Genomic DNA, 25030 nt, shown 5'->3' with positions numbered 1-25030 from the left:
GCATGCTTGGATTTTCCTTATGGAATAGAAATTAAAACAGCACTGACATTTAGAACGTAAGGGAATTGCTCCAACTGATTATCGTCGTGTTAAAATGAGTCACACACTTTTAGTCCAAACTTCCTGACATACGCATCCATATATATTAATCACTATGACATCACTGAAGAACTATTTTTACTTTGGTAATAAAAGCTGAATGCATTTGTCAACTTGTCAAATTATATTTCATCCAGTGAACATACCGACAGGTTAGGAAAGACAGTTGCTCTCGAATAACAGCAAAGCTCAGTTCTACATGTCTGAAAATACTGTGCATGTAAAGGCATGTGAAGTATTTGCAGTTTTGAAATATAGGTGAAAAGCACACTGTAAAAACACAGAATAAATTAGGTTTACTAAGAAGAATTAAACTCACCTGTCAACAAAAGCATGGTGTAGTACAAAGATAGGATCATTTGCAGAGCCTTGTACTTGGGACATGGAGCCATTCATGTAGATGTGAAGTGCATTATGCAAACCACTTTGAGATATGTTTGATATTGCAGTCTGTGGATCAGCAAAGCCTGTATATTCAAGAAGAAATCATATGCTGATATGACAATGCGTATAATTCTTTTTCCAGTAAGCCTGAAGATCAAAGTACCTACTTTCACTTCATTTGCATTCAGTTTTTTAGACAAGGGCTTAAGAAAACATGTAAAGGAGTGCTAATATATTTCAAAGGCATAGCAAAGATGAAATGACAATAAGCTAAATTAAAACTTCTGCCATGTAGCTAATGCAGCATGTCAGCAAATGTACTGCTTAATTGCTTTATATTTTTAAATTTCTTTGTCCATTGTGTCTGACTGCTAAAAGGCAACATAATCCCTGCAGACATTTTTGTGTGTACATTTATTTATGTTGAAAAAATGTATTCATTTTATTTTCCTTTTTGATCTCTATACTTATAGGTTCCTAAGATAAAACAGGCTCAGTCATTTAATATTGTTTGTTTCTATAGAACACAGAATTGCGGAATCACAGAGTGGGCAGAGTTGGAAGGGACCTCTGGAGATCATTGATGTAGGAAATTTCTGTGAATATTAACTGAAAATCAGCTATCTGTACATCATTCTGAAGCAACTCTTTCACTTATATCCAGCTGCATTTTAAGTATGTTTAAGGGAAGATAAACTTTATGCAGAGTCCAGGCAGGAGGCTAGACGATTTATATCAGACTCGGGATACTTCTTAAAATTTAATGCATTGCAAACACTTGATCTAATAATTCATAAAAAATATACAGAATACTTATCCTGGCTCTGGAGAACTTCTCATGGAACATCTGCTTATGAGCAATTTATCTTAATGATCAAAAAGTCTGTAACTGGAACAGCTTTAGCAACCCCACCCTCCACCTCCCAGTTAACTGGGGCACATTCAGTCAGTGTCAAAAGTGACATCATGTTTAACCATGCACATGAGAAGTTCTAATACCTAATTTCTTGCTAAGGCAAGTCCATATAAATTGTAAAGTTAGCAGGAAGAAACCCACAATGCGATGTCACTTTATTAGTCAGGGTCATATTATTTTCTCTCAGACTTCTCAAAAGGCTTCGCTATAATCAGCTATTCAGAATGACATGCTATGAAACGGGGTAGAGCCAATTAAAAAGAACAGGTGAAAGAATAAGGAATTTTTTTGAGTATGGGAAGCTTTGCTGAGGTGGATGTAGTAAAATCACCTCTGCAGCAAATGTGAGGCTACAGCTCTAATAGTGCAGTGTGCTGAAATAAGACCTCCCTGTGTCTAGGTAAGGGGAACTCCACCACCTTCACGTGCCTTGCCCTGTGCTCTGCCCTCCTCTCCCACGCATTGACTGCAACTCGTCAGTCCTTCTGTGAACTGATGTAACTCACTAGTCTGGCAGTAAACTGCCCTGGAGTATGGGATGTCAGGTTTTTTCCAGGCTACTAAGATACACTATCCCGCGTAAGGGTACGATGAGAACCAGTGTTGGTAAAAAAAGAGGAGGAAGAGCAACTGGCTGTTGGAGACTGCGTAGAGAAGCAGGACTGTCCCTGAGGGTGGTGAGCTGTTAAATCATCTGGCCAGTATAGGAAGCTGTAGCATTCTGACATCCTTTTAAACCCTCGTTTAATTAGAGTGCATTAGAAATAGCCATTAGGACATACATCACTGAAGGGAATGGAATTTCTACCAGTGATTTCAATAAGAGAAAAATCGCATTTTAAAGAGATCATAAACCTGATTCTGCTTCTTCTTGTGGTGTTGCAAATTAGCAACAGTAATCAGTGTATTGGAATTAGCTTCACTGGAGCCAGGCCAAATTAAATCAGGTAGGGATTTAGCCCAGAGTTTATTATAGGAGGAGCTAACGGTGCCACACAAAATTAAGGCTGCCTGACAGTTTTTAGGATGAGATATAGGTGGCTCTCACTGAACATGCAGTTAGCTCACGTGCATGTCTTTTAATGGAGTATTTAATTATATTAACTGTGGATTTTGCAATCTAATAAGGGAGACCACTTAAGTCCATGTACAATCAGTGAAGTGCAAAGCTTTATGTATTGAAAATTGGTAGTTTTTTCCTCAGTTGCTCATCTGCAACAAGTGCTGTAAGTATGCTTAGCAGAAGGTATGCAGAGCTCAGAGAGCATTAGCATTGCTCAGTGCTACAGGAATGGAGGAACCATTCCAACAATCCTATCTCCTCTGATGATCTTAGTAGACTGCTTAACAACTGTGGCATCCTTAATATCCCTAAGAAAGAAGGACATTGAGGTGCATGTTCAGGGCAGGGCAACGGAGCTGGGGAAGGGTCTGGAGCACAGCTCTGACGGGGAGCAGCTGCGGGAACTGGGGGTGTTCAGCCTGGAGAGGAGGAGGCTGAGGGGGGACCTTATCGCTCTCTACAGCTGCCTGACAGGAGGCTGTGGGCAGGTGGGGGTCAGTCTCTTCTCCCAGTGACAAGGGATAGGACAAGAAGAAATGGCTTCAGGTTGCACCAGGGGAGATTTAGATTGGATATTAGGAAAAATTTCTTCCCTGAAAGTGTTGTCAAGAATTGGAAGAGGCCGTTGAGGGAAGTGGTTGAGTCACCATCCCTGGAGGTATTTAAAATACATGTAGCTGTGGTGCTTAGGGACATGGTTTAGTGCTGGACTTGGCAGTCCTGGGTTAATGGCTGGATTCAGTGATCCTAAGGTCCTTTCCAACCTAGGGGATTCTATAATTCTATGTCTGAACTGAACTGGCTGATCTAGTTACTTCCACTCTCCCTGATGATGATTTTTTCTTTAATAAGGATTTCACATTTTAGAGAAGTTCATGTCAGATGCACATAAAATAGAAAGCAAAATATAGATATAAGAATTTTAAGGCCATACCCCTTGCTAGTCTTTGAAGTCAGTGATGTTCTTCTGGTTAATGTTCGTGGAGTTTTTCTGCCATTGGCTATCTCACAGAATCTTTTTCAGGGTTAAATCTTACATATTTTCTAAAACAATGTTATTACCATAACCTCTCTAGAGTGAGGTAGCTGCAAGATCTGCAGAATTTGGCCTAGGGGGCTCTAGTAAATGAAAGTTTGGGATTATCTGATTTATTCCATGTCATCATCTCAGGCTTTTTTTATAAAATGTCTCTTGTAGAGCTTCACTGTGGTCTGGGCTGAATAGTCTTTCTTGTTCTTTAGTAATGACCATCTGCAACTTGACAGCACTTTCTCAATGTGCATCTAAATTTTACCCAGAGGTTGTGGTTTGAGCTGGTTAAGGAATGTTGGCTGTAGGCTAAAACTTTTTTTAATTAGAAGGGTTTTTTTTTGCAAACTCCATTTTGAGAAACCATTTTTCATTAGCTATATGGATCCCAAAATACTGAGAGAAATTTTCCAGATTAAAATCTCTTATTTGAGAAAAAAGAGAAAATGTCCTATCAAAATGAAATTAGATTTTGAAATGTTTGATGGTTTATTCTATCATTTCATGACAGAACAGTGGCAACAATACATAAGTGTGACAGACAGTGGAATGCTGTGACATGGCTTGACTTGATACTGTGTGTCATGAGTTAATTCATGAATAATGAAAATGATATAGTTTTAGAATTTTTTTAATGTTCTTTTGTCACTTTGTGCAAACCTTAGAAGACACTGATCTTCAGTTGAAGTTGCCATGAATAAAATAATTTAAAATGTGGAATTTGCTCATAAATAAAAAGAAATTTAAATTTTTCAGCCATCTCTTATTCTTAGGAGCTGGCTTTCAAGATGTTACACCAAAACTGAACTGCATAAAGAAGAAACAACTATTTCCTTTGCAGTCACCTAATCCATTTCTGATCTCACCTGATGCTTATAAATGAGACTGATTTTCTGTTCTCTTCTTGTATCCATGAAGAATCCAGTGAAGTCAGCAGTGTTCCACAGTTAGGGTCAAGATTCAACAAATCGTATTTAAAATAATTGCTTCTACTTCAAGGGACAATGTGCAAACTGCTTTTAACCTGTTGTTTTTCAGGCAAAGCTGAAGCTGGCCTGTCCCAGAGTAAGAAGGCAACTCATGTGCTCAGCCTCAGAGGGGTGTTGTTTTACTGAACGTGATCAACCTTTGCTGTTTATGGCTGTTGTGGTTATTCTTCAGTGATGTAATTTCTGACTCTATAGCAGCATTTGCTATTAGTCAAACAGATTCATCCTGTGTTTTTGGCATCTGCTCATAATGATACTGGTATCTATCCCTTTGAAGAGTAAAACAATGTTGTCTTTGTTCCAGTGCACTCAAGCACAGAAGAGCATAAAATTTTGCCCAGAAGGAGTTCTTCTATGTGATCAGTTCTTCTAAGAGATGACAGGTGTTTGCCATTACAGAACTAAAACTGAGAAGTAAATCTCACATCAGTGTAAATTAGGAGCCACTCAATGGTTCTGGTCATCTTTTGTAAATCTAGAGTAACTCCAGTAAAGTTAATGGATTTACTTTGGATCTAAAAGAGATTAGAATTTGACCGTAGGTCTACTGGCACAAAGTTACGTAAACAAGTACAGAAGGATTTAAAAGCTTTTTGCTTAGAAAAAAAAGTAAATGTTAGGAACTATAGAGTGTTAGCAAGTTTGTAGGAATGCCGTCACACAGAAGTGGGTACTGGCACAATAAATCCAAGCTGGCAATTTAAGCTTGGCCTCTGTACAAAGAAAAAAAAAACAAACCACCAAACAAAAAAAAACCCTAAGCAGGCCATTTGTAAGAAATAAGCTAATACAATATGGGATTTTTTGGCAGTAAAACTTGTTTAAAAACTTTCCACCATCTTTTTCAACATTAGCCATGTATTCTTGGCTTTGAATTACAGTTCACTATCTTGTTAGCTAAATAAGTTAGTTGACAGAAAAGTTTGTGGTCCTGTAGTGTAAAGCTGAGTGTTGAAATAATTCAGATTAAAAAATAAAATATCCTAAAAAACCCAACCCCCCAAAAGTGCCTCAGAATAACACTGTGTCTGATGGAATAAGCTCTGTCGCCATAGTAATACAGGTAAATGCCTGCTGAGCCGCATCTGGCTTGCATTCAGACAGATCCATCACCAAAAAAACCGCCTTATCGTGGAATGCTGTGGACACAGTTTCATTTCAGTGATCTCTGGCTCTAATTAAATATTCTTATGGAAAGAAAGGTAACATCACTCTGTTGACTTTTGCTCTCTTCCATAGCAGCTCCTGAGCACTGTAAATCTTATTTAGCTAGGTTATACAAGTTAGACAATAATACAGGATCTGGTAATTGCACTGGGAGTTGGGCTATGAGCAAACATGATCGCTTTCTTAACAGGATTTCCCCTAAAATAGAGAGATTCTAATGTATGACTGTCCTGTTTTTTTGATTTCATGTCTACAGAGCTTCTGAGGAAAGGACACTCATTGCCTTAGTTTTACCCTACAGTTTTTCCTCACTGTGCTACATCTTCCCAGGCTTCTTCTGCATGTATCCTAGGACTTGCAAATGTCCACTTTCACTGCCATGAGAAAAGGAGCTACTCAATCTCTTTTCTTCCCGTTTAGGATCACATAGGAGGGATCCTACAGACACTCTGAAAGGGCTAGGGTGCGTGTCAGGGAGGGCACACCTGGATGGATTTATAAAACAGGCATGTTCTGCCCCTGCACTGAGCTAACTTGATGCATCCAGAGGCCATGCGGCACTGTGACCAAGATAATATATGCTGCTTCTGTAGCCACCTAAGCTGTGTGTCTTCAGAATTGTATCTGACTTGCATATGTCCTGAAGGACATGTAGGTTTCCCCCAGTCTATTAGAAGATCTATCTAAATCACATGAAAACCATTAGAACCTATTGGTGGCAACCGTGAGATGTCTTGTGTGGCATGTGGAGGGCTCCAAATGACCACAGTGGTGAGCTAGAGCTTCATAACCTCATTTAGGAGGAAGATGAACACTCTTCATCTTCTGAAGGGCTGTTACACAGAACAAAAGAATTCACTTGGAGGAAAATTTGATCCAGCAGAGCTCTTTTCAGAGTGACATTACCATTATTCAGATTAAAGCATGACCCTTTTCAAGTGTGATTGACAGATGACAGTATGATATTAACAAAGACCAGCTGTGACTGTGCTTGCTAGCCATGAAATTAACGTGACAGACAGTGACGGAGAAAAGGTTTGATAGATTGATCAGACAAAACACTGATTCTGATTTTGAAGTTAAAATAAATTCTTCCAGGCTTTTTGAGACCTCTAAGTGCTTTTTCCATTGTGCATTCTGTTGAACATCTATTATTGTTGCCCTTTTTTCAAATAGCTGCTGTTATTTTCAGTTTCAAGAAAATGTATCCATTTGTATCGAAGGGGTGTACTTGATCTGTGGCTCTGTTTATCTGCCGGTTCAGACTTAGCATTGACAAAGAGCAGGTTTTGCCCTTTTTCTGCCAGTACTCACAGAATGATTGTTATTTAATGAGCAGCCGTGATATTGAAATTTAGGCTTTATAAGTGAGCGGTCCATTTTGACTCTCCTTCTCAGTAAACCTGTACGTGGCTCTGTGCAACTTCCATAGACTGTGCCTTTGGTTTTGATTACAATACCAGCAGCATGATAGTAGACCCTCATTATTTCATGACTTGTTTACTTAAATTCCCTTTTCTCTACTCCTCCTATTCCACCCTTTGCATATATTCACATGCTTTGTGAAGGAAAATGTGAGCAAACCTCTACTCAGTGTCATCTTTTTCTTTCCCATACTTCATGTGGTTTCTGTTTTCAAGAGAAAGAAAGCACAGCTATGTCCAGAGCTGGAGTCATTTCACGTCTGGATTCTCTGTTGGATTCAGCATACAAATTCCACATTTTTGACTGTTTTTAGAGCAGAAACTTGTTCACTTCACACATACACACACCCCCTACACCCCACACACACGCCAAGAAAGTTTTATGGCATTCCACACTGCATTAAGAGTAATATTGAACATATTAAAAGCTTTGCTTTCTCATCTTTGCACCAGCTCCTCTATTGCATTGGTTTGGCCCTTGCATAGTTCCTTGCAAACAAACATCTCTGGGACATCAAAAGTAGATCACATTTGTTTCTGCTGATATATGAAACTGTGGAAATATTTATTGATAAGTATATAATGTGCTATCCTTGTTTATTAGTAATTTGGCAAGATTCAAAAGAGATCAGGTAGGCAGATAATTAAGAATAACTCCTCCTTTTAGCAAAGAACCCTTGCAAATTAGGAACATTCAGAACAGGTTGGGTAGTTAGATAATTAAGATAAATAGCTAAATTATTTTGCAAATGATACTAAGGGTCATATACTAAGGTAGAACTTGATCCCTAATCCTTGAAGTTTGGGGAGAAGTCTGCTATGGAGTTCACAGTGGCAGGATGCAGACGCAACATGGCAACTGGCAGCACCCTCTTTCACCCTTGTTGTCCAGCCTGGCCTCTGGAAGACAGTGGATTCCAGGGAAAACCTGTAACCCACATGGACATGGTTATGATCCTGTGTAAATAGATTATTAGATGTTCTCCTTTTATGCAGTGCTGAATTTCTTTGCTGTGTCTGGTGCTGACTGTAGCAGGAGACAATATTTCCTAACAGAGGGATTTAAGGTCTGTTCTAGTCTATAGTTTCTATTTTCTTATCAAATGCCTTTAGCATGGTTCTTTCTGTCTGTTGTTATTCCAGGAGTAAGCATAACTTTTTCTTTCTTTTTGAGTGGTGCTTCATGGAATCAGCTCAAACGGCCCAGAGTTTAAAGACTCTGACCTCAGAGAGAAAAAATTTACAGATAGGAATGGCATAAAAGAATAAAACATGTTACCTTCCAAAGTGTTTCGGAAACTGTAATTGGCCATTTTATCCATGGATCCAGATTCATACTGAGTCAGGGACAGGCAAAATTCAACTTCAGCTGAGGATGGGAGCCTTGGCGTCCTTGATTTATCGTTGTTCCCAGGATTTCGTAGTATAGGCCCCTCACTTGTGGCATTGCATAAAGCCTGTTGGCTGTTGTACTCTTCAGACCGAGTACAGATTACCTGTATAAACACTTTCTATTAGCAGAGTTGCAATTGTAAAAAACAAAAGCAAACAAAAGAGGTACCTTGATTAATATTTTTTTAAAGGAGCAAAGAGGATGTACAATGCAATGTTTGTTGCAAGAACATCTATTTTTTTTTTAATTTTATATGTATGATTTTAACATAAGCTGGGTTGTTTCATAGAAGACACCCCTCTACTACAGTTCACATTTTGAAAGAATACACTAGTCTGTATGTGAAATTACCCATGTGGACTGAGGCATCAGTTCTCATTTATGCCCTTGAAAACTCACGGAGGCTAAATTCAGTGTTACCTACGAATGCAGCAGGACACAAATGGAGTTAGATCTGCTACTGCAGTCGCTAAATGGAAGCTTTTTGGCTTCAGCAGACTACTGAACAAAACCATAATAATCAGATTTTTCTCCCCACACAGTAAGAAAGGGAATTGTTGACTTGGAATATGAAAAAACGCCACCTTTATTCTGAAAATATCTGTCTGTGCTTTGTTAGAATAAAAGGACACTTAGTTTCACCATGTTTTGATGATGTTTTATGTACAAAATGGGAAAAGGCATTCCTTACTTCCCAGGAATGTTGCAGGGGTGAACATATATCACCAACTGAGATGCCATAGTAATGGGTATTGGGAAAGGACCTTAAAGAGAGAGATGGATACAGATATTAAATACTGTCAGAATCCAGCATAATTTATAAAAATGTTCTGGGTTCAGAGGCGAAGTCTAGTTAACGTGGCATAACAAGTCATTATTTGTTAGATGATCTGTAGAAGCTGCCAGTCCAGTCTGAGATACCTGGAAGAACAAGGTAGTCCAATATAGCTTTGAATCATAGCTAATTTTGACTGAATCAAACTCCTTTACATTTGCTGTGGGTTAAAAGTGCCTACATAGACTGTATGTCACTAAGGCCCTGCTCGATATCTTTTTAAACCACAGTAACTTAGGTTTTACCTAAGGATGTGGGTCTTCTGGTGACCATGAGCTTTTATAGTAGCTTTCACTGCATTCACTGCTTGGCCAGAGAGGTGATCGCAATGAGAGGGAGGATTTTTGCATGTTCGGGTACAAAAACCTACAGGGAGTCAGTGCAAGGGCAAACTCATATTTCTACTTTATATTCAAGAACTTGCCTAACATGGAGGATGGAGAAAAACATAACGACACAACAACAAGCAGAAGATCGGACTAGAGGGTTTGGTGGGTATGTGTAGTGGTATGGTTGATGGGTCTATGAAAGTGAAACAGAACAACCATTGTTCAGAACTCCCAGAAGACATTCTGTATCTCTTTCACGTGAAGCTGAGGCTCTGAACCAAAACTGCTGTCTATTGGTTTGCTTTTTTTTTTTCCTGAAAAACCCACCGAAACAAAATTCCAAATCACCAGAGATCCCTTCAAAATATAAGACTCTGTGGTTAGCAGGGAATCAATGTAGTTAATGAGAACTTTGTGTGGAGAAAGTCTCATTATTGAGCGAGACATCATAGCGGAAAAAACACATAACACTAAAGCTCCCAGACTTCTTTCACCCTGGAGGTGTATTTCTAGTTCATGGATTGTATCAGTGAACAAAAAGGTGAATGAAAGCCATCATCTGTTCTGTGAATGGGGTGGAAGAACACGAGATTCTCTGTTAGTGAAGGAAGTGAGTGGGAGATTCATTTCACCAGTGCTAGTGGTGTACCCATTGCCAGCCTGAAGCAACACTTTAGGATGACCTCTGCAATCAATAGAGAGAGAGGCATCTCCTGAGTGTGATTCGGCCCTCCTAAGCCAGATGTCTGGTAGGTAAGATGTACTTACCTCTAGGGGTGCCTAACTCTCTCCATTGACTAAGTCAGTGAAATAAAATGTGTAAAAAATCAATGCAGAAACTGTCTCTGGACTGCAGTTAGCAAGGGAAGCAAAATTAAGAGTGTTCGACTTAATGTTCTGCTTTAGCGTTAGGACAGGATGGATCACACCCTGGAGGCACTGATGTGCCTCTGAAGTGACTGAAGACAGAGCCAAAGGCAAGTTGCTCTGCTGCCTAACGAACTTTTGAATGAGTGGAAGGAGATGAGATGAAATCTTTTCTAAGTCATTCGACCACAAATTCACAGAAAACATATGATGGAGCTGGTGATATAACCTAGATTCTTAAGAATCTGGAATTCTTAAATGATAAGTTTCTTATGAATATGAATCTCATGAATAAATCATTGTCATCTTTTTTTGAGGAAGTAAGAAAGCTTATCAGAGAAATTTATCCTTAGAGGCTGCTCTATTAGCTGAAATCTGCCCTAGTTTGTTGAAACTACTAAGGTGCCTTTGGAGGTTGCAGGTAGTTGTCCAGCAGTTTCCTGTGCACATTCCCCCCAGAAGCTCACCAAGTGGGTCAGGACTGTGCCTCTAAGAAGTCTCTTCTAAGAATCCCCACTGAGAAAGGAGAAGTAATGACAGGGAGGAACCTGTGGTTATAGCTATGGTACTTTTTTTTTATGACTGGTTTGTGTTACTGAGGGAGTTTATTCCCATTAGAAGAAAAATAAAGGGATGATTCAGGAGATGGTCTAGTAATATCGCTTATAAAAATGCACAGTCCTATGTCCCTAGAAGTTCATTAGTGAAGAAGGCAAGTGTGTCTTGGCTGGCGGAGCTCAATACATTTCCCAGTTGGCATTTGGCTCAGAAACTACATACACGTGGATTTTCTGTTTGGCTCTGTTCCCTGTGGACTTTAGCTAGGTCCATATCTTCCTCTGACTTCTCTGCCCTGCCATCTCCTATCTTTTAATCATCTCCCTACTGCCCTGGGGATATATCCAGAGCCATTTATTGTGTCTTAAAGAAGAATAATGTTCCCTTCAAAGCTGGCTTTTCAAACAGGGAATCTTCAAGCATGAAGTCTCAAATATATCTAAACAGAGGAACATTTCCCCTTTGTTCTGTTGATCCATTTTGGTGCGATGTAATGCATCTGTTAATGTTATGAGGCTTATAAACAGTTAGAGTGCTAAATTTTTGTTTTCCATGTGTGTGTCTGTGTAGCCCTCACTAACTATCTGACTAATCAAATCCATGCTAAACAGAAGATGGATGTTATAAGGCATTTGGCAACTCATGGTCAAAAAACGCCAACATAGGAGGCAGGAACGAAAATACTTGTCAGTGACTTTCTGCTGTTTTTTCTGGACTAAAAATTAAGGTCTGGCCATAAAATTAACCAGGATGTTTTTCCAGAAAAGTGTAACTTAGGTAAAATAAATTATGGGTGTATCCTGAAACTATAATTTGCTGTTCTATCAATATGATGTGTAAGTGGTAATGGGGCATAGGTCAGTCAAATGGTTCATTCTAGATGCAATCTGCATAAGGCACACACAAAATAGGTCACATCACTGCCACCTTTTCATTCATCGGGGGTACTTTCTACTAGAAACACGCTGTTTTAAAACACAGGTTTTTTTGGTCCTTTTCAGAACAAATTTCTCAGTTCACCCCGGACAAAGCTTCATATTCAACCTGCAGTGAGTGCCTGCTCTTCTGCATGCTTAAATTCACTGGCTCCAGCGAAATTTTAGGAAGATACTCTGAGGAAAAGCTTATGTAAGTAGTTAGCAGAGCAAATGCCAGTAGATGGCAGTCCAGAATGTGCAGCATCACCCCGGGCCATGTAGCACACAGCAAAAAAATCCCTCCATGCACTGCAGCTGAGATATTTAGCACAGCTTTTTGTATAATTTCTTAACAAACAGACTGTAAATGCACAGAAGCGTTGTTGCTGTCTCGCACTTTTTCACAAATGGGAAACCCTCTTGTCTTTTAGTTCGCAACTGCTTGTGCAGAGCAGCCCCTGCGCTTAAATAAAGTGAACTGCATTGCAGGAGTCTTCAGCAGTGTTCAGTCCTTTGTCTGCTATTTTTAAATTCAAAGCTTTGGGAGTTTTGATGACAAATTCTTCGTGTTTTTTTTGTACTTATTAGATTTGAGCTCACAGGGCCATGCAATACAGCTAATATATACCTGAACCCTTGGAAAAAGGTATTTTCTAGGGTAATGAAAAAGCTGCTCACATAGAAAGTTTGTTGGGGAAATATGGCCACTCAAAGGGTTAATCCACCCTTCTGCTTCCTTTAGAGCTTGTCCCTTGCTCTGCTTCTCTTCTGAGACCACTGAGCAGAAGTCTGCCCACATCCAGAAACTACCAGCATGTTTTCATGGTGTTATGCTCCAGGTTAAAATAGCTTAAAAGAACCATTTCAGACTACAGCCAGGGCAACTACATGACTTGCTTGTCTGTGGCCCCCAACCCAGCTCTCCTAAGGTTGTAATGTGGACACTTCATGGCCCTCCTTGACACACCCACATGTCCCTGTTGGTCCTACATGAGGTCTAGACTCCTGAACTGGAGTATTGGCTCCCATTATGTGGCCAAAAGGGATTTTCCACTGATCTGTTGCCTTTCTCTGTCCTTCTCCATTTATTCTCACATCTTTGCTTGGGAATAGCATTAAAGTGCAGCCCTCACACTGGATTTAAAACATTTGGCAATTGTAAAGAGGTTTAACTTTTAGGGTTTGGGCTGCATTAGGACCTGGCATAATCTAATCCTAATTAAGTAGCATCCAGAAACCCTTTACTCACCAAACTGGGAAAATGCAAGGAAATCCCCAAATAACCTGCAACAGAACAAACTGTACTTTGGAAGCTTGCTTTTATAGGCAGAACTTTAAAACGTGATTTATCTATAGCAGAACAAAAAGTTTTTAAGAGACTGTGGATATTTACATCTGTTTCTTCATGTACTCCTGAATATCAGCAGGGATTGAAAGGTAAAACAGGAAAAGGACTGAATGAAACGAAGAAAATTTGGAAAGCAAAGCTTCAAATAAATTGTAAGAAACATCTTTGTGCAAGATAAGGTCATTAATTATCTTTCTGACCCTTACAGCGTATGCATTAACTGGATGAGCTGTGAAACTCAGGCTAAAAGGGAATGAGACAAACATGAAGTGACAGCACTGAAACAAACCCAGGGCCTTCAAGGTATTTTCTCAGCCTTTAGTAAAAGCTGGCTGAGTTTCATCTCTTTGCTCAGAGGCAGCCCAGAACTGGGATTGGAGGGTGTGTGTGTGGGTAACATACACCCCATTCAGCACTTCAAAATGGTGGTAGGGTGGAGTAGGAAACTCCGTTATCAATTACTGCTGAAACATTCATTAACACTTTCAGGTTTGGCAGTCTGTGATTCCCCTGCTTTCTGGCTGTCTCCAAGCTGTACAGTTAGTGTTACCGTCTCCATGTCTACTACAAATTCACTAAGACACATTTCTCTACAGAGAGATGGTAATCTTCTTTTTCTGGTTAATTATTAACAAAACTATTACAAAAAAAAAAAAAATCCTTAGCCATTAATTTACACACCTTTGAAAATGTTTATCTTTTACACTACACAACTCTGGAGCAGTCATGGACACGTACTAGAAAACAACCAAGCATCTACAGGCCAGACTGCTGTCATTCACTCGTGATCCCATGGAAAAAGGGGAATTACTCTGAGGTTGCAGTGGCATAAAAAGCCCGAGCATAGCCGAGTGGTTGCTCCTGCTGTGCATAGATCCTGATTCCCTCAGGCTGTGGTAGTGAGGTATGGCATGTGGAGAGTTATCTTTTTGTAACAGGATATGTTTAAGATTTATAATCCATGTCAGCATTTCATTAGTAGACCAATCTTGATAAACTCCTCTTTTATGGTTACTTGCTCCATTTGGGTTGTTGCTTTTTAATTTACCAGCCTGTAGCTGGCACCAAAACCTATTAAGTTGCAATAAAAAGGAAGTCATTGAGTTCAAGAGATATTCGAGTGTCCACAAGCTGATGGATGTAAGACTGGGTGATTTTAGAATCAAGAAATGTTGGTTTCTGGTGTTTCTATTTTTCAAGATTTCCTACAGCTTTTAAAGGTGGGCATAAAATAGTGCTTGAAATGATCCCCTCAGATGATTCCCCTAGTAATACAGCTCCCTGATAAACTGTGCTTAGAATTAAATAACTGCATCTGAATAGCTGAATTTCCTATTTCTTATGAAGTCATATCTTCATGTAACGGATCTAAAGTACTGTCATTATTAGTTCAGATTATATCCATTTTCTGTTTGTGTAACTTGTTTCCCTTTTGTAGTAGCTTTGCATTTGTGGAAGTGGTTCTGCAGGGTGATACAGAATGAAATGCTAAGGGAAATTCTCCATGCTTGCAACAAAGAATTGGCTGCAGGCTTAGAGAAGCGCTTCTGAGAGCAGACAGCTCTCCACATCATGCAATTACTTCTCTCAAGTCACTCTTCCTTTAGGACACACAAAATACAGGAGGCTAAAGTTGGTGGTGTAGTCTGCTTACCACAGCAGCAACACCAAAACAGCATTTACATTCTCCTGTTTTACTTTCTTCATCATCTGTCAGGCACACCGTGGGGATCCCCAAACTGTTAACTACCAGCAGACAGATCCTGCTTTTATTTGCAGGCAGCTTTTCATGCATTTGCAACTCCACTGACTTCAGTGATTTCTCCAAATTAGTTCTGGTGCCGAGGAAAGCAGAATTTCACCTGCTACTGTTTAAGTGAGGCAAAATAGTTAATTTTTTAACAAATCCATTATCTTGAATTATTATAGAAATGGACACTAAACCTAAAAACTCTCAAAATGGCATGCACATCTCAATCTCCCATATAGCTTTCCATTAAGTCAACATGGAATTGCAAAAATCTGCAAAGCATTAGTAGGTGTCACGCAGTCCTAATTCTGAATGCAACCCTTGAATCATCACAAACAAGTAACGGAAAACATGAGAAAATCCCTCCCACCTACCCTAAAACATGAGCCAAGCAAACAAATAAAAACACTAAAGATTCCTGATAGTGCTGCTGGTAAAACCAGAGGCAGGAATCAGAAGTGTCATGAGAAAAAAGCGGACAGATAATTCACTCAGCTAAGTGCTAACAGCAGCACATTGAAGAAAAAGTAAGGCGAAAGCAAGAATTTCAGCATGTATTCATGGGTATCCATGTTGCCATGGCAACTTCTCAATGGAATAAAGTATTTTCTCCTTTCTTTAGGGATTAAAAAAAGAGAGAGATGCTGTTCTGCAAATAAGCATTTTACCTTTTTTTTAAATAAATCTATAACTGTTTCCTATCATAGCAGGCATTGTTTTATTATGCCTTGGAAGGAGACTTAAAATTCTAAAAAGGACACCATATTATAGATGTGATATTCAAGAGGTTTCTCTTGCCCTCTTTTTATTTTGAATGCTTATTAAAAGCCTAAATTCCTTCACATTTCTGGATCTTCCTCTTTCTTTTTTTTTCCTTTTTTTTTTTTTTTCCCTCTTGCTGTTTAGCTACAGAGCTCAGATAATCGGCGTATTCTGCAGCAGATCTGTGGCTGTTTTCTGGTTCAAACTAAGGCTATTTTTGTTCCCTTTTGATTTTCTGGGGTGAGACTCTGATCTCTTACTTTGTCCTACTGGAAGGAACTGTATTGACTGTTATTCCATCACAAACAATTGTTTAAATTTAGATTCAAGTCTAATTAAGAAATACGAGTTTGTGTTGTATCTTCACCCTAGACTCACTGACTGAAAATGCAGATCTATTCAATCTTTCATTCTTTTGCTAGATAAGACAACAGAGATATACATAGATAGCAGGTGTTAAAGGGGAAAAACACCTTATGAAGCTAAAGTTATTGTAGTCCTATTTTTGAAATTTTGATAAAAGCATAATATTTCAAGAAGTGGATGAAAAATATAAGTGGTAAGCACCCATCTTCGGAAATTACTTGGAAAACTTCCACAAATTACTTAGGTGCTTTTACATACATACACTAACACTGAATAAGTTTTAATCATAGCACAATTTCTATTGTTGCACCTATTTAAGTTATACAGAAATATCTTTAAAAGCAACTCGTTTCATAAAAGAATTTATTTTCAGAATACGTTTGTGGGAACTGACTGTAAATGAGAAGTTATAAACCTGACTGTTTCTTAAGTCTATTCATTGCTACTTGTAGATTCTTTTGGATACTTATTACCAGGCTGGAAAAATTCTAAAAATCTGGATGTGATTAATAAGACCTTTGGAAAAAAACCGAGCTAAACATAACTATCTGACCCCCTCCAGGTCTTTTAGAAAATTCTGCTAGAAACTTGCTGATTCCTTTTTGCTACCTGCCTCCTACTACCTTGGTTATTTCATCCAATATACTGTATTGATAGCTCCACTTGACACATGTAACCAGTGCAATTCTAGTTTCGTTTAATCCACTGTAACATTGATACCGTTTTCACATAACCCTTTATTCAGCTTAGTGCAGAACATCAGATCCACTTCGTTCTGGTAATATAGTCTAATTAAGTTAGCAGAGTTCATCCAAATTCATACAGTTAGAAATGAGCAGAATCTTAGAAAATGGGATGAAAGGACATGTTTATAACTATTTTATGCTATATTTATGTATGTATCTATTTTATGGCTGTACCTATACTGGTAAATTAAATGTGGCCAGGAAATTTCCTGGGCACTGAGGCCAAATGACATGAAATAATCCATGTCTATGCCAGTAAAATCATCTTAGCCTCCCAAACAGGGTGGCAGCATGCAAACATTCCCCTGGGAATGGTCCCTGAAAAGTACCTTTCTGGGGGGGAACCAGTCTACACATACAAAACGTGTGTCAGAGAATGTCCTAAAATAGGTCTGTTACAGTATCTGGGAATGCTTGAATTTACAGGGACATACGTGGCCTATATTATTCAGAGGACACACATCAAGACCAAATACAGTACAACCAGCCCTGTAAACCCAGTTAGTTGCTGGGGTTTTTATGTCAGAATATCACAGAGCTGCTGGAGCTTCTCTCTCTTTCACTTTCCATTAAATCACTAAAACTGTCCAGCCTTCATTTGGGCTGTTGCTGCAGAAATAAATAGAACAAAGATAGATTTACACCAATATAATCATAGATTTCAGTGCCAGAAGCGACTGTTGCTATTGTCATGATGGAGTGTGTCTATGGAAGCTAATAGACCTTTGTCACTGTATTTTAGGCAATGTGGCAGTAATGAGGGAGAGACAAAAAAAGTCTAGACACTCTCAGTGTTAGAACAGCATGGTATAGTTTAGTTATATAAGACAACATCACCCATGTAAATATCTAAATTTACTTTGGTTTACAGTCTAATTTGCAGTGCTTTTAAGTGGAAGGAATAGCTGTTGGGTTTACTTCTTAGTTCCTTTGAGCAACAAAGATTACTTCTTATATTTCTTTTGAATTACTGATGTGAATTACACAGCTGTTTCTTCTGTGCTCTAAAGATTTGTTTTATTTGCTTGTTTAAATTGAGAGCAGATTAGCATAATCTGATAGTTTTTAACTCTTGGGTGGAGGAATTCACTGGGAGAGGGGTAGAGCGTCTGAAAACTCTTTGCATCTATTTTCCATCATTCAGTCACCAGTTCTTTTTCCATGGTTGTGTGCTATAGCAATTTGTGCACATAAATCCTGCTTTTCCACACCTGGCTGCCAGCAGACCCAAGCTTATTTAGTCTGCTAAAAGCCATGTTTGCGCACAAAGATGTAACTTTCCTCCTTCCATCTTCATTTTAGGTTCCTAAATTTAGGTGGCCTAAATCCTACAGTCAGAGAAAGAAGAGACAAAGAGACAAACAAACTGCTCTAAATTAAGATTAAATCCACATAAAATCTGATGTGCTTTCTTTTTCTAAAGTGCCTGCTTTCTCTCCAGGAATGTCTAAGGGAATGCAGCACGGCTAAGCTCCCAGCTTATGTGCCACACTTAAGTGCCTATCATCAGGTAGGACAATTCCATTCCCTTTCCCCTTGGCCTGTCCTTACCTGCCACGAGGAGAAAAATGATGCTGGGCTGAGTAAATTAGGGTTGGTGGGATGCCTGCCACCCATGTACTCATCAGTGCAGACCACACACTCCTCTGCATCTCTCCAGTCCCAGTAGGGGATGGTGAAGTTCTCATCACCTGTTATCTTCTGGATCTCGTGTTCCCACATCAGGAGAAAGACTCGATGCCAAGGCAGAAATCCAGGGGCTTCGTGGGCGAAGTCAATGTCCTGCCACACATTGGACCCACCTAAGAGTGTGTCTCGGGAGGCATAATAATGCATCCACACAAAGAGATCATACACATTGATGTTTCTGAACATGGGGTTGGAGCCATTGTTCATCTGAGTGTATGTGCCAGTAGCAATAACATAGTCCCGGCTAGGGGTGTTCTTTGCCAAGTTAAGGTAGGCAAGAAACCTGTCCTTCTCACTGATGGTGAGCTGGAAGATGTTTCTTCTCGTTCTCAGTCGCCTTTCAGTGCAGTTGACTCCTGAGAAACCAAACTTGCACTCCCCACAGTTGAATCCCATGAAGTTGCCTTCGCATTTACACGTTCGGTTGTAAAATACAGAGGGCCAGTCCTCTCTGTCATCCACTCCTGAGAAAGGGAACTGTGGTCCCAGCGGAGCCTGAGAGAGAAGGATGTTCTGGCAGGAGCCTCTTCTGGAAAGCTCCCCACAAGGGGACCCATCTCCATTCCAGGGGGGACAGCACTCCTTCCTCAGCAAGCTCTGCACATTTGCACAGGCTCTAGGGAACTGACCGGTGGATGGCTGAAGGCTGACTAGCAGAAAACCCATGGCAAACAGCGACATCCTCACAGAGCAGCAGGAGAGCATTGGCGTTACGCTTCAGTGCATGGAGTGCTCTCTCTGACCCCTGCAAAATCCTGGGTGTGAAAGAAATTTCTCCTTTCCACCAGGAATGCTTCACTGCTGACTTCTCTTCTAGTGGACCCTCCAATGTCCTTCCGCATTCCTACCCTGGATGCATTTACACACAAAATACACTTCAGGGTTAATCTTGTTATCACATGTTCTGGGTAAAAGCCAAGTGACATTTTCCCCCACCCCCTACATGTTTCAAAATACAGGCATTTATTATAGACCTTCATCTTCTGCCTAGCACATGATTGCTTTCCTCTGGCAATTGGAGAGGAAGTAAAATTAAAATTTGGACTCAGAAACAATTTCAGGCTCTTCAAATTCCTTGTTTGATTACATGCTTTAGAGTAAATGATTGTTTAAAAAAAGACCCAGAAGGATCTGGTGAGTTAAATAAGCACAGTGAACCTAAAAATGAGAAAATAAACAATTTGGGGGTAAACTATCTCTTTTCTTAAGATAAGACAAATATAAATTGATGTGGTCAGATTAAGTGTGAACATAGGGCACAACCAGAATAAATGGCCTGGCTTGGCGTTTTTGTATTTCAATATAAGCTACCTTTCCCACACCAACATATGGCAAAGTAACTTCACAAGGGAAGAAATACGTTTTCCAGAAAAAATTAAATTTTTGTTCCCCTCAAATCCATAGCACTTTGACAGTTAATGGCACACCAAAACCTGCACCCAAATCCCCACAGAGAATACTGGCCACCTGCCAAGAGATTTGCAGAAAGCACTTTAAGCAGATGCCTCTGGACCTGGAAAACAAACCTTGACTCCTGTTATATTCCCATCAAGCCGTTTGCAAACACCGTATCTGTGTTCTTTGCTCGGTACATTACTGGGCAGCCTCCAGACCACCCACTCCTTTCTTATACATTAGACTGATCAGAGCTAACAGAGCTGCATGGGTGGCATCAGAAATTATATATTCTGTGAAGCTGCCCCTTGGAGCAAAGGGACAGCAATTCTTTTATTGCTGGGCAAATTGCACCTGAATGATGCAGTTTCTTTTAGCTGCCACTGTTATTAGTAAAAGTGGTTTTGTTGATATTATTTTTTTTTACTAAAAGCATTGTGACTGATTTCCTTATGTTTAGGGAGAATCTCGGCAGGGCAGGAACAATGTATAGGCAAATGAAATAACTTTGCTGGGAAATGGTGCCTTTTGCTGGGATCAGCAGGTCATCACATGGCCATGCTGAGGAGCACGAGGTGCCTTAATCCTGCTGGCTTCTACGCCTCAGGTATTCCAGGAGATTATCCCCGAGTCCTGCTGCCAGGGAGCCTGTGATGGGGGAGCTTGGAGCAAGAAGGGCAAAGGGAAAAGCATTGATTTTAAAAAAAATATTTCTTACCACAGGCTGATGTTAACTATTGTTTGACTGATTCCTCTGGTTTCCATGTCAGGTGTGTAAAACAGATTTTATCATAGAAATGTTACATGTTTGATTTATTTTATTTTCTCTGTGCCTAGTTCTTTGGGAAACCTTTGCAATTTATTTAATTTACTGTTCTTCCTGGGGAGGCTAGTGCAAAACTACTACATGTGAAAAGGGACTTATCTCTGAGGATAACAATATATATTTTCTAATTTTTACTGAAAAGCTACAGGGATTAGGAAAGGCTTGTGCTAGAGCCTAAGAGCAAACCAGAAAACCCCTCAAATATATATTTAGGCAGACAGTCATACACACAAGTACATTCAATACTCTGTTTTTATATTCAAATAAGATTTTATGATCAGTGTTAAAAAATAATTTAGAGCCTCAACAGTTGTCATGTGACAAGTTTCTGAAGCAGCCGGTTAACAGATGAATCCCCTGTGAAAGGGTATGAATGAGAAATGTGGCCGAGGAGCAGCACGCGCCCTTCCTGACCTGTTATTGAGCCAAGCCCTGTTTTAAGTAACTGTTGGTGATTCAGACAGTAGTTGGGAAATTCAACTTTCCATATATCAACAGCCATAACCATTAAACAAGTAATAAAATACGTGTTCCTATTCCCATGTGCGACACTAGAATCACCAAAACATGAGACAGTCACACCTCCCATGCTGCATCTGGGCAAAATTCCCTTCATTAAAAAAGCCTCAGGGGACTCTCCACCTCTCCTGTGTTCCAACTCAGCACTCTTTATTTCATTGTTCATCTAACAGAGACATCAGACCTGCATGAAGTTTGCGTGTAAGTTGACATTAGTCTTTTGGACTGAGAACTCTTTCCCTTGCGTTCTGCCAGTGGGTTGGCATCATGTTGTCGTATGCTCAGAGAAGTCCTTTTCTCTTACCTGGGTCTTTCCATTTGAGTATGGACCAAGACTTATTAATTTAAGGTATGCCAATCCTAGGTGGACCATAAGGTCAGCATGGCTAAGGCACACCACTTTCTCTATCCAAGAACATGGAAGACAGGGGTTTGGTGGCCATAGCCAACTTTCCTTGCTTCCAAAGCATAAATGACCAGGAATCACTTCACAGTTGGGTCTCATAGAGGCAACTTTCAACAACAAACTAGCATGAGGTCTGCCTCATGTCCCCGAATCTTAACTCCACTGCAAAGTTTGCAACTAGATTAAAGTATCAGGTTTTGCCTAGTAGGCTAGCACAGTAATGACAGTATCTAAAATCTAATTTGTGTTTTCATTACAAGGTCCTTAAGTGCTTTATAGAGATGTCAATAATTATTGGAAGGAAAAACCCCAATCACAGATTAGTGAGATGTGTTCCTGAAATTCACTTGCTGGCTTGCTTATGGTGTTACGATCAGATTTTCAGCACTATGCTGCAGCGCTAAACCAACTTCATATAGGTACAGCCTGTGGCTTTCTAATGTGGATATGGACAAGGAAAAGAAACAGTCCAAATAAAAACCGGTATTGAGTCTGGCTGAGTCCCATAGCAGCCTTCATAGTTCTGTGCTTGTACTGGTAGCTGGAAAAGTGGTGATAACATACCAGTGTTCTGGCTACTGCTGAGCACCAAGGCTCTCTCCAACCTTCCCCCCCTGCCCCCCCCCCCCCCCCCCCCACACACACACCAGTAGGCTGGGGGTGGGCAAGGTCTTGGGAGGAGACACGCAGCCAAGACAGCTGGCCCACACTGACCAAAGGGATATTCCATATTGTATGACATTTGCTCAGATATAAAAGCTAAAAGAAAGGAGGAGGAAGGGGGGGACTCGTTATTTATAACATTTGTCTTCTAGAGCAACCACTGCACATACTGAAGCCCTGCTTCCCGGGAAAAGGCCAAACATTGTCTGCTGATGGGAAGTAAAGAATAACATCTTTTGTCTTCCTTCACTTCTGCACGAGCTATTTAATTTTGCTATTGCTTCATTAAACTTTTGTCTTGACCCACAAGGTTTTCTTCCCATCTTATTTTCTTGCCCCCTGTTCTGCTGAGCAGGAGACTGGTAGAGTAGTTTGGTGGGCACCAGGTGTCCAGCCAAGGTCAACCCACCAGAAAAATAATGGCATTGAAAGGGGGTTATTACCTCATCAAAATAATTCTTGGTCTCCTTAGATTTGACTGGGATGATCTTCAAAAGACCATTTCTTCCTTTTGGAAAATGTCACAGGAAATTTCAATTCTGGGCTGCTGATACTGAGGCAATCAAAGTTTCAAGTAATATTAGCAGGTTTGTAAAAACTCTGATAGCTGGATAAGATTGCAAAGGAAGTATCTCTCTATACTGCTTATTAACACTTTTTAGGAATTCTGTGGGGATTTTAAGGTCCAGCTGTCTATGTTTAGTGGGGGAAAAATGAAATCTGGGACAGGAAAATGGTGAATAATTTTTAATTGCAATTATTTTAAAAGCCAAGTATAAAACTGAAGAAATACAGGCTGGGTAGAAAAAGTTGGCACAGCTCTGTTCCAGTGGAAAGAAAAACTGGTAAGAAAAAAAGAGGGGGGAAAATGGTTATTTGAGATGGATAAGTACAAGGACCTTTTGACAATAAGAAAGCACTGATAAATGGAAGGAAAGAGTGTGTGAATCAGCCAGGAAATTTGCTCTGACAAACCAGTAGGCTCTGATTGTGCTCTCTGATCCCTACCTGTTACTTGCTGTTCAGCATCAGCATCCTTATGCATTGCATAAGGCACTTGGTTTCAGATGTTTTCCTGAGCTCCTGCTGAGCTCACATTTCATGCAGCAGCAGAACAAAGCATCATTTTTTTTCCCTTGCCCCATGACCCGTGTGCCAGATGGAGCCATCAGACTCCTCAGTGGTTTGCCAGTGAGCCAAGTCTGGCTCCTGGCCCCCAGGAGAAAGAAAACAGGAGTAGATGTAGGACAGTGACACATGTTATAGATACTATGTTGTGGTCAAAACCAGAGTGAAAAATCTTCTCCTGGTTACTGATAAATGGGGAGGGGAAATTTAAGAAGAGTCCCGCTTATCATTAAGAACCCTGAAGCAGCTAGGCATTTAAACATTACTCAAGTTATACTGAAATATATTTAATTTCAATACTGAATATTGAAAATATTCAGTTTCTATTTATAGTCAAGCTTTTATCCTTCAGTGGAAAAAAATCAAGTTTCTGATTAGAAAGTAAGAATTTAACTAAGTTGACTCTTGTAAATCGAAACTTGTTACTAAGAAGTGGACTAGAAATTCCCACAAGCCTTTTAGCTTAAGATAAAGACCTACACACCTTGTGGCATGATATTTGAAGATACAGCTTAAACAACCATTTGGATGTATGAGAGGACAACCCCAGGCTCTAAAATGATTCTAAATGCTGTAAGTAACCAACTTGTAACTCAGGACCAGCATACCTAACGTGCAGTCCACGCAGCTGATGGTCTGGCAGATGTAACCATGGACATATTCAGCCATGAGTGTGTTGTTGGCCTGTTAATCTGAAATTCAGTGCCAGGTTCAATTCAGTTGTCTTCTGCATCAATTCAAAGCATTCCTGTCACCCTAGCTAGCCTTAGTTCTTGCAGGAAGAATTTGCAGGTGTCGTTGGTTTCCCAGTTGTGTTATCACAGTTACAAAGAGTGATTTTTGCATTAGCAGATCAACCCCCGTCCTGATCCTAATGTATTCTGGTCCATGCATGAATCCCCAGTCTCAGTGCTGTTGAATCAGTCAGAGAACACAAGGCCAGCGCTATCATTTTATGCAAAGAGGAGAAATACTTCTAGCAAAAACGTAAAGGTGTGAACAGATGATATTTGATCGGTCACAAAGCCTGCTGGCAGAAAGTTAATCTATCCATTTTAGGAACACTGGACCAGCAAATTTTACTGGGTCAGTGCTTTTATCATGTGGCCATGGTATTTTTGATCTGATACTGGGAGCCCTAGACAGAGTGCACCAGAAAATAGGTATGCAAACTGGTCTGAAAACATAGGCTAATTATTACAGGCAACTGTAGGAGTAAGAAAAAAAGTCACTGATCTGCAGTCCAAAGCAAGGGAAAAGAAGTCCTGATGCCATCAGAGCAATAGAAGTCTAGAAACGGCCGCAAAAGACATTTTTCCCCTGTTACAGACTGAAGATAATATGGAAGTAGTTACATTACTAACCTATTAATCTACAATCTACATGATTTGGGTTTTTGCTGCGGGCGACACAAAACTTATCTGATATCTATCAGTCCTGATGACGGGAAAATGTCTAAGG

General features: G+C 39.9%; 1 protein-coding gene across 1 annotated transcript in view; it reads right to left on the bottom strand.

Moving 5' to 3' along the window:
* Window positions 1-19411, bottom strand: part of TYR (tyrosinase) — a 49390-nt gene extending 29979 nt beyond the window's left edge. The window contains exons 1-3 of the mRNA XM_037377492.1: window positions 18495-19411; window positions 8352-8568; window positions 419-566 (exon numbers count right to left, since the gene is read on the bottom strand). Coding sequence (XP_037233389.1) covers window positions 419-566; window positions 8352-8568; window positions 18495-19337 — 1208 coding nt within the window. The 5' untranslated portion in view covers window positions 19338-19411. The remainder of the gene's footprint in view (window positions 1-418; window positions 567-8351; window positions 8569-18494) is intronic.
* Window positions 19412-25030: the final 5619 nt, after the last annotated feature.

The sequence above is a fragment of the Falco rusticolus genome, chromosome 2, assembly GCF_015220075.1.
Source record: "Falco rusticolus isolate bFalRus1 chromosome 2, bFalRus1.pri, whole genome shotgun sequence".
Classification (NCBI taxonomy): domain Eukaryota; kingdom Metazoa; phylum Chordata; class Aves; order Falconiformes; family Falconidae; genus Falco; species Falco rusticolus.
The sequence above is the reverse complement of the archived record's forward strand: the minus strand, read 5'-3'. Positions and strand labels throughout refer to the sequence as shown.